The 8,725-nt window shown below is 45.5% G+C and overlaps 2 protein-coding genes and 1 non-coding gene across 11 annotated transcripts in view; 1 reads left to right on the top strand and 2 right to left on the bottom strand.

The window, feature by feature from the left end:
* Window positions 1-1,471, top strand: part of LOC103381308 (gamma-taxilin-like) — an 8,660-nt gene extending 7,189 nt beyond the window's left edge. For all 6 annotated transcript variants that reach the window (XM_008313591.3, XM_008313590.3, XM_008313594.2 and 3 more), the window contains one exon: window positions 397-1,471. In XM_008313591.3, coding sequence (XP_008311813.1) covers window positions 397-1,215 — 819 coding nt within the window. In that variant the 3' untranslated portion in view covers window positions 1,216-1,471. The remainder of the gene's footprint in view (window positions 1-396) is intronic.
* Window positions 1-3,575, bottom strand: part of LOC103381307 (uncharacterized) — an 8,465-nt gene extending 4,890 nt beyond the window's left edge. The window contains exons 1-3 of one of the 3 annotated variants that reach the window (XR_003050066.1): window positions 3,405-3,575; window positions 2,033-2,654; window positions 1,300-1,386 (exon numbers count right to left, since the gene is read on the bottom strand). This is a non-coding gene — a transcript (uncharacterized LOC103381307). Of the gene's footprint in view, window positions 1-1,299; window positions 1,387-2,027; window positions 2,655-3,404 lie in introns of all 3 variants that reach the window. The other 2 variants (XR_003050065.1, XR_001760226.2) reach the window with 2 other exon arrangements.
* A 739-nt stretch (window positions 3,576-4,314) lies between these two features.
* Window positions 4,315-8,719, bottom strand: slc35d3 (solute carrier family 35 member D3). 2 transcript variants are annotated; one of them, XM_025056769.1, is made up of 5 exons: window positions 8,564-8,719; window positions 8,122-8,467; window positions 7,591-7,801; window positions 6,375-6,532; window positions 4,315-5,733 (listed from the first exon to the last, which is right to left on the bottom strand). In XM_025056769.1, the coding sequence occupies exons 2-5, from the start codon at window positions 8,344-8,346 to the stop codon at window positions 5,014-5,016; spliced, it is 1,314 nt and encodes a 437-aa protein (XP_024912537.1). In that variant the 5' UTR covers window positions 8,347-8,467; window positions 8,564-8,719; the 3' UTR covers window positions 4,315-5,013. The 2 variants fall into 2 exon arrangements, with proteins under 2 accessions (XP_024912537.1, XP_024912536.1); XM_025056768.1 differs by having other exon boundaries at window positions 8,122-8,719.
* Window positions 8,720-8,725: the final 6 nt, after the last annotated feature.

The raw sequence follows: 8,725 nt of genomic DNA, 5'->3' as shown, positions 1-8,725 counted from the left end.
GGACCATCACGAGTGCCCGTGCCGGAATGGACGGGGGGGGGCGTGTGCCGCCCCTGGGGGGGGGGGGGGGGGTCAAAAGGTTCTGAGACGACAGATGGAGAGAACCTTTATAAGACTGACAAATGTATTTGTCCCCAGTCTGCTCTCTTCTTCTTCTATGATATAATTGGTCACAGTTGTTGGAGACACAGAGACCAGTCTGAACTGGTTCTAGTCACCGACACCTGCAGGCATGATAACCATCAGTCTGAGGACTTTCTGACTGACCCTGTTGATGACTGATAACGTTTAGCTCTTAGATTCCCTGTTAGAAAGAAATATGAGCAGGGTTTTATTTCATACATTTACTGTGACCTCTTGACCCCTGAACTGATCTACACCATGTTTTCCTTCCAGAGAACGGAGAAAGGTAAAGAGTACGAACTCTTTGTCCTGAAGATCCAGAAGCTGGAGAAGCTTTGTCGAGTCCTGCAGGACGAGAGGACGGTCCTGTACGAGAAGATCAAGGAAGTTCGCCACAGTAACTCAGAGCTGCCCTCGAACATCCTCTCCAGCTGTGAGTCCGCAGACAACACCTCAGAGAAGCCCAACCTCCTGGGTTCTGCCGAGATCCAGGAGCTGCAGGAGCTGCAGGAGAAGGACCCGGTCCTGACCCGGGACATGGCTCGTCTGAAGGAGGAGCAGGCCAAGCTGCAGGAGTTTGCCACCGCCCTTTTGGCTGCACCGGTGGGCGACAATGACCAAGATGAGGACGAGCGCGTAGACGTGGAGGAGGACGTGGAGGAGGACGTGATGGCGTCGGCGTTCATCAACTTCAAAACCAAGGTTCAGGTCAAAGAAGATGCAGCTCCTGTCAGCTCCTCCCTGGTGGAACTAAAGGTTCCAGGAAACTCCCAGGAGGCCCCTGAGTCTGATCCAGGACCAGTCCACACTCCGACACAAGGACTGGTCCAAGACCACAAGGAAGACCTGGAGCAACCAGCACCACCTAGAACCCTGGAGAACCATGATGAGGACAAACCCATGGTCCAGGCAGATGGTGTGAAGCTGCCACAGCTGCAGAAGGAAGAAGAAGCAGCCATGACATCAGAGTCCACTGGACCTCCGTCTGAAGGCACCGGGGAAACAGTTCTGGACTCAAACCCAACTCTACATGACTCCAAGAAACAACAACCAAAGAAGAAGAAGAAGAGGGTCAACAAGAACCTCAGCTAGAGACCGGTCCCTGTGTGTGTGTGTGTGTGTGTGTGTGACAGGAACCATGTGCTGTTACACCAGGAAGTGTCAGGAACTGGGAACCTGTTGATGTTTCCTAAAGGGGGCGCTCCCTGTGACACCAGAGGCTGTAACCTGATTTCACACCCAGGAACACAGCGATGACAGGACCTTAAAAAAACAAAAAAAACAAAACAGGTTTTAACATAAAAACTTTAGCAAAGTAAATAAATAATAAAGTCTTCTTTAAATCCAACATTGTGCCGATTTATTTTACAGCACGTGTTACCATCCTGTCACCAACGACTGGCTCATCTTGGCTAACTTTTATCTCCTTCAGCCATCATCATAATCTTTAGCCTTGTTGGCTAATTTTAGCTTTCTAAAAAGAGCTAAAGGTCAGCATAGTGCTAAACTCTAGCACAAATTTAGTAACCTAACACAAGTTCTACCAATACTGGTTTAGTTGGTTCCATTTGTAGTCCAACATCAGACTGGAACTCTCTAAAAGACTTCTCTCTGATTCAGTCTGTTTAGGTTTTTTTAACCTCTCCACAAACATTTTCACTACATATATATATCAGGCTGTAGTCTAGGCCTTGGCCACTAGATGGAAGCAGAGACTCAGATGAAATCAGCTTTTATTATTTTTGGCAGATTTCACACATGTATCGCCCCATTTACCCAGGACATTTTATATATTATATATACATGTAAACATAGGTACATATACATGCATATATAAACCTGTGTGTGCACATATACATGTGTGTGTGTGATGTTTTTGTTCTTGTTGCGGTGAAAGTTCTGACCTGACCGTGGAACCTGAAGACTGTGGTCTGCTGTGGTCTGAAGGTCTGTCGTCAGACCTCAGGGTCTCACTTTGTAGAGGGACTTTATACATCATCTTCATCATCATCATCATCATCATCAGCTGCTCAGTCACTGAAACCTCCTGCAGGAGTGAGAAGGAGCAGCACCACAATCAACAGTTGGTTTGTGTCCAGTCTGATGATCAGAAACACTTTCACCCTGAAGATCTTCATGAACTTCCACTGACGGTAACAGGCCTCATCCAGCAGAGGGAGCTGATGAGGAGGATAATGATGCTGCCACTGTACGATACTCTACTGTATCCAACAGTTTGACACAAAAACTGCAGAGGCAACACTGGGAAAAACAGATACGAGTTTGTGTGCCTGTGTGTGTGTGTGTGTGAATAAAGTTAACAGGGAAACGTCTTTATTAATTTTGTAAAAGACAAACAAATCAGTGATGGAACAAACAGAACCCCCCCCCTTACCCCGTTCTCTGGAGACGATAAAGATAATGATTGTCTGTGGCCAGATGATCAAACATCACAAACACACACACACACACACACACACACACACTTAATGACCCATATCACAAACAATAATCTCACGCTGTCCTCAGGCCTGAGAGACACAGAGAGAGAGAGAGTGACAGGGGAGAGAAAGGGCGAGAGAGAGGGCGAGGCAAACGTCAGAATATATCATTATAATATTTATACATCTTTATATATATTATACATCATTACCGTTTTCTGCAGATCTCTTATGTTTAAAATTTAAATTACAACTGTTTAGATTGAATTAGCAAGAGGTAAAAGGCTGCAATGATGTTCAACGATGAGCAACAGAAGGTTGAAAATGTTTGCCGTTGTTCACCTGCGGTTTCTAAGTGTGTACGTGCTCTGATTAAGACCGCATTAGCTCTCGACACTGAGCCTTGATCTTCATTTGCCTTCAGATAAAAAAAAATCCCTTTTTCAAGGGCAGAAAGTTCGTGAAAAGTTAAAACTTTTTTTTCTCTTTCAACTTTTTCCTGCCCCTCACCGCCCCCCCTTCTAAATACACCGGGCGTTAAGAATAGCATTAGCGGCAGGCGTTAGCTGCCATCTTAGCGCTACCTGGTGTTAGCAGCAGTTGTAGCACTGTTCAGCATTAAAGCCGCTTTAGCTCTATTTGACGTTAGCAGCTAACGTTAGCTACTATGGCGGCGGCATCGGCTAAAATTAACTGCTAATATTAGCGCCCCTCTATAGCGTTGTTTTGTGGTATTTCCTATTATTTGCAGGAAATAGTTGGCGTAAAATTAGTCCATTCACTTTCTGGCTAATTCCAAAGAAAAGTCTGCGCTGTCTTTGTGGGAGACAAACGTTTTACCTTTAAACTCTGCGCCGCTCCTGTTCGGACAGCGACTTTAGCCCTGTGGTTACCCGCCGGTACCGCGAAATAGCCAGCCCCGCCCCTCCGTCGCCGTCCAACCCCCGTGATAACGCAAGAAGTTTTATTATTAGCATGTTGCTATGTTTAACACAATTAGCTACTGTAGAGGTGCTTTAAAATAAAATAAAAAAGTATATATATTAATGGAGGGGGGTGAATAAAGTTAGGTAACATTCTCATTATTACAATACTCGATGTAGTTAGCACTCTTAGCTCTTCGAGCTATATTAATATATTTAGCACACCAAAACTTCTGTCAAGTTAAAATGTTAAACTAAAGACAAATGTTGAATTGACCTTTTGATGTCAGGTGAAAAAAATGTTTAATTTCATATCACATTTCAAAAACATTCCCACAAATAACATTACCTGGAGAGACAGGGAGGTTCAAAGTAAAGACAAAGAAAAAGTCTGTTCTACGTCTTCCATTTCTACAGCGTCACATCACAGACATCACAGACATCACAGACATCACAGACATCACAGCGTCCCTCCATTATCACTTCAACCACAGAATAAACCACAGGTCATGCTTTCACACTAAATATCTGCTTCTTCCTGAGAACCATCGCTCAGGCGGCTGCAGCTTCAGGCTACGTCACGTCACCTCTTCTCTACCGTTAAATGAAGTTTGTGGACGTGTGAAAAAAAAAATCAATGCTGGTCAATAAACGAGGCGACAGAGGGTTTTCTCCAGACCAGAAACATCTCCGTACGTTGGAGTCAGCGGCTGGTGTTTGGACTGAGAACTGATGGAACCACAGTGGAAACTCACAGCCCCCTGCTGGTGTAGCTGGGAGAACTGCAATAATCAAGATGGTGATGTTTTGTTTGAAGTCATCACTGACTGTGCGGTGAGCGCCCCCCACTGTATGTATGTATGTTTGTAAACCACTCACTCGACTGTACCATCAAAAGTACATAAAAAAATCAGTGATTTTAACTCACAGAGACGGATGATCTGTTGGTCCACTGCTGCCTCCTGTGGTCAGTGTGTGTCACTCAGTTGGAGCTAAAATGAACACATTTGAACCTAACCATGAGGCGAGACTCACACAGCTAAAATTGATGATTTTCTCTATGGAATTTTGAATGGCAGAGTGTGTGGGTCATTAAAAACTCGTGTTTGGATGTGTTGATGTCCCAGATGTTCGTCCTGGGATGAGAACCCTGCAGCTTTAGAGCAAACACACAAACATATGACGATAAGATAAAAACACAGACCATATTAGTAAAATGTTAGTTTTCAAACAAGCCAATCAGAATGAAGGATCCAGCCAATGTTGCCGCTGCTGCTGCCACGATTGGACGACAGAACTTTTTCGATTTGCACACAATGCACTTTGAGTTTGTTTTGCTGTCTTTAACTGTCAGGACACAACGATCATGCGACATGGTGGTGGGTGGGTCACCCTGCTGTCCCACCAGGCACAGGAGACAGGAAGGGAGTTTCCTGCTGGTCATTTTCAGTCCAATCCACTTCCTGTCCACCAGCTCCAGACCCGTCGGAGGTCCCTGGAGTCTCTGGTCCATCGGTGCCGTTCACTCACGGACTCTGCTGCTCCATGTTTTCAACCAGAGGCTCCTTCTTCAGGAACTGCAGGTGTCTGATGGAGCTCCAGACTCCAAGGCAGGTGTCTTTGACTGACCGACCATGGGGGGCGCTGTTTCCTTCTTGGAGGTGCTCCCTCTGCATCTCCTCCACCTCATTTTCTGTCATCACGAGTGATGTCACACCTGTTTCTACGTCTCCTGTCCGCATCTCCCCATTCACCGCCTCCCTCTCCTGGTCGCAGCTCGCTGTTTGTCCCAGGTCAGATTCGGTGCCACCGCCACTGTCCACCGGCCGCTCGCCATTCAGAGGGGGCTTCTCCTGGTACGGCTCTCCAGGTGGTGGCGCTCCATCTTTCCCTGCCTCTTCCAGATCTTCATATAGGCTCTTCTTCTTGATCTCGTAGTATTTGACCACACAGTAGGTGATGGAGCCCACGGTGTTGACCACCACGCCGCTGATGAACAGGCCAGTGGGCGCCACGTCGTTAAACGCAAACATGCCCACGGAGATGGTAGCAATGCTCTTGACCACACCTACAAAGCTGGTGGTGACGGCAGAGTTCAGGTAGGTGCAGTGGAGCGTGGTGAAGTTCATGGCACAACCGATGAAGACGCAGGAGAGGAAGGTGGCGGTGATGCGCGGGTCCTTCCAGCCTTCGTACGACCACATGTTGATGGAATCCATGGAGATGAAGGAGCAGACGAACAACACCTGAGGCAGGAAGAGAAGAAATCTGTAAAAACACCAGGCACTGGGAGTGCCCCCTGCTGCGAGAACCAGCAAAGGACAGGAATTTTAATGAAAGAGATTTTAGCTAACCTAACCAAAGTCCATGGAGAAAATCAGAGATTTTAGTTCAGACCAAAGTCCATGGAGAAAATCAGAGATTTTAGTTCAGACCAAAGTCCATGGAGAAAATCAGAGATTTTAGTTCAGACCAAAGTCCATGGAGAAAATCAGAGATTTTAGTTCAGACCAAAGTCCATGGAGAAAATCAGAGATTTTAGTTCAGACCAAAGTCCATGGAGAAAATCAGAGATTTTAGTTCAGACCAAAGTCCATGGAGAAAATCAGAGATTTTAGTTCAGACCAAAGTGTTAGAGAGTCACAGGAGCCACTTGTCCTATGCTGTCTCTTGTGGTCAGTTTTTGTCACTGACGTAAATCTGAACAAAGGAAATTAAACAGTGAAGCTTCAGAGGAACTCATTAGAAGTCGGTGATGGAGCAGCAGTGGATCAACAACTATCTCTGAGAGAGAAAATCACTTGTTTTCTTCCATGGATTTTGGTCCAAGGACCGTGGGAACTTTACAAAATCTTGGTTCTAAAAGATTCGATTCAAACTGTCTTACCGGTGTAGCTGTGATGGCAATTGCGTACTGGGCAGTAAGTGGTCCGTACTCGCTGACCAAACTGGCTCTCTGGATCAGGACCAGGTACGAGGCGTGTATGATTACTGCCAGTACACCAGTGACATAACCAAAGGGATCGCCTGTGAGGTCACCAGCACCTGAGGAAAACAAGAATCAAGGTTTCAGCAGTGGAACCCTGCTCCAGAACAGAACTGCTCCCTCTGCTGAAGGACCATGAGATTCAGAGAGCTGTGGGAGTGGGGTCAACAGTCAATCAATTCAACAGAAAACTCTGTAAGAACAGAGCCAAACACTGACTGGTGGTCGAGAGAGAGCAAGACGGCGCCTCCTGCAGGCAGCACTTTTTAACAGCAGTGCAAATCTGTTGCCATAATTCTAGCATTATCAACAGGTGGTGAAGCTGTAATTGAAACACAGTTGTTTTTGGAGAATTGTACCGTGAGGAACACCACAATGAGTGTGAAGAGAAGATGAAGTAATTAAACCCCAACCCCTGTTTTTATGGATACTGTACAGCAATAAAATGATGACGAAACGTGTGTTTACTCCTCATTGGTTTCATCATTTTCTTATCTCAACCCTTTTCCACTGGTAAAACTGATCGACTGTTCAAGTCATATCTCAGATTTTAAAAAAATGTTCTGTTTCCAGCAGTAAATGTCTTTTTTTCTATTACAGTTAATGATCCTTGAGTCATAAAGAAAGAAAACAACATTATTAATTCCCTGAATCAAACTCTGTTCTCTGCCTTTGTTTGTCGGCGTCGACACATTAGGTGTGGAATGTACAGAAAATGAAGCCAAGAGAAGAATATGTCAAACAGATCTTCTTATTACATCTTATTGTCCTCAATACACAACTATCATCATTTTATAAACCTTTTAATCAGCCTGCAGGGGGCAGCAGAGGCAAGGTGACGTTAACATCCTGTATTGTTTTTTAGGAATTTAAATTAAAAAAAAAACCTAAAAAAACGTATCTAAACTTGCTGTTTAAAGACTAACTTAGATTAAGGCAGTAACGTTGAAGGATCATCGGAATATGCTAATGTTTTTGACTGTAAGACTGACTTTTCCTACAAGAAAATCATGATTTTAGTTCAGACCAAACTTCAAACTGTAGACTTGGATGATTACGTCATCAGTGATGTGTTTTTGTAACTCTGCTGTATTTTCTATTGTATTTTTGTTTTTACCAGCGAGTGCAGCTCCCCCAGTGGTGATGAGCACGGCTATCACGACACCCACAGACGGCAGGCCGTTCCTTAGCACACACACACCGATGCTGAGCGTGAAGAGCGGCAGGCAGCGCTTGAAAACCACGTACATGGGCAGACTGAGTCCACGAAGGGACCAGAGGGTCAGGGTAGACTGGAGGGTGGAGAGGACACACACTGATGCAAACTCCTGTCAAACAGAGGGGGGCAGCAGAGAGAGAGAGAGAGAGAGAGTGAGAGAGAGAGAGTTACAGAACTATATCAGGTCAGAAATACTTCATTGATATGAAAGTACTAAAGTATTTGTACATGTGTACATTTAATAGTAACAGTTAAAATAAGAGAGAGAGAGTAAAAACAACTGAAGAAAAGAGGAAGAAGAAGAAGAGGAAGAAGAGGAGGAGGAAGAAGAGGTTTTCAACCACTTTCACCAACTTTAAATCCATCAGTTTTAAACCATGTATTTTAGGACTATGTGTGTGTGTGTGTGTGTGTGTGTGTGTGTCCCACCTTGCAGAGTTTCAGGCTGTACGGGGGGACGTCCACCCTCCCCAGCCTCCTGAGGGTCTCCAGGACCAGGGCGGCCAAGCTGCTGGTCAGGAACTGGATCAGCGTCAGGTAGGAGAAGTGAAAGTTACTGATGAGGAACTTGATCAGGATGTTGAGGGAACCTGAGAAGACGCCGTGGGCCACGGCCACGGAGATGGCTAACAGGCGGTTCCTGCACACCTCCATCGTGACGGAGACGATGAGGAGTGGAGGAGAAAAGTGGTGGAGTCAACCAGGGTTTAGTTTGTTACTACACACCAAAGAAGAAGAGGAAATCTGGACGGACTTCTGCCGACGGCGATTTTACCTTCAAGAAAAATGTTTTTCAGTAAAAAAAAAAAAGAGAAATTTAAATAAAAGATTAAATGTTTGGTGAGAGCAGGAAAGTAACTTCAGCTCTCACTTCTGTCCCCCGAAGACAAGGGGTTAAATATCCTGCTGGAGGTGAGAGAGTGGGGGGGTAAAAGAAGAGGAGCCGGAGGAGCAGGAGGTCCTGCAGGAGCTGGAGCTGCAGCGCAGAAGAGGAGAAGAGAGTGGAGGAGTGAAATATGACAGTCTGCCGCAG

This window comes from Cynoglossus semilaevis, chromosome 7, assembly GCF_000523025.1.
Source record: "Cynoglossus semilaevis isolate Cse_v1.0 chromosome 7, Cse_v1.0, whole genome shotgun sequence".
NCBI classification, from domain to species: Eukaryota; Metazoa; Chordata; class Actinopteri; order Pleuronectiformes; family Cynoglossidae; genus Cynoglossus; species Cynoglossus semilaevis.
The sequence above is the reverse complement of the archived record's forward strand: the minus strand, read 5'-3'. Positions and strand labels throughout refer to the sequence as shown.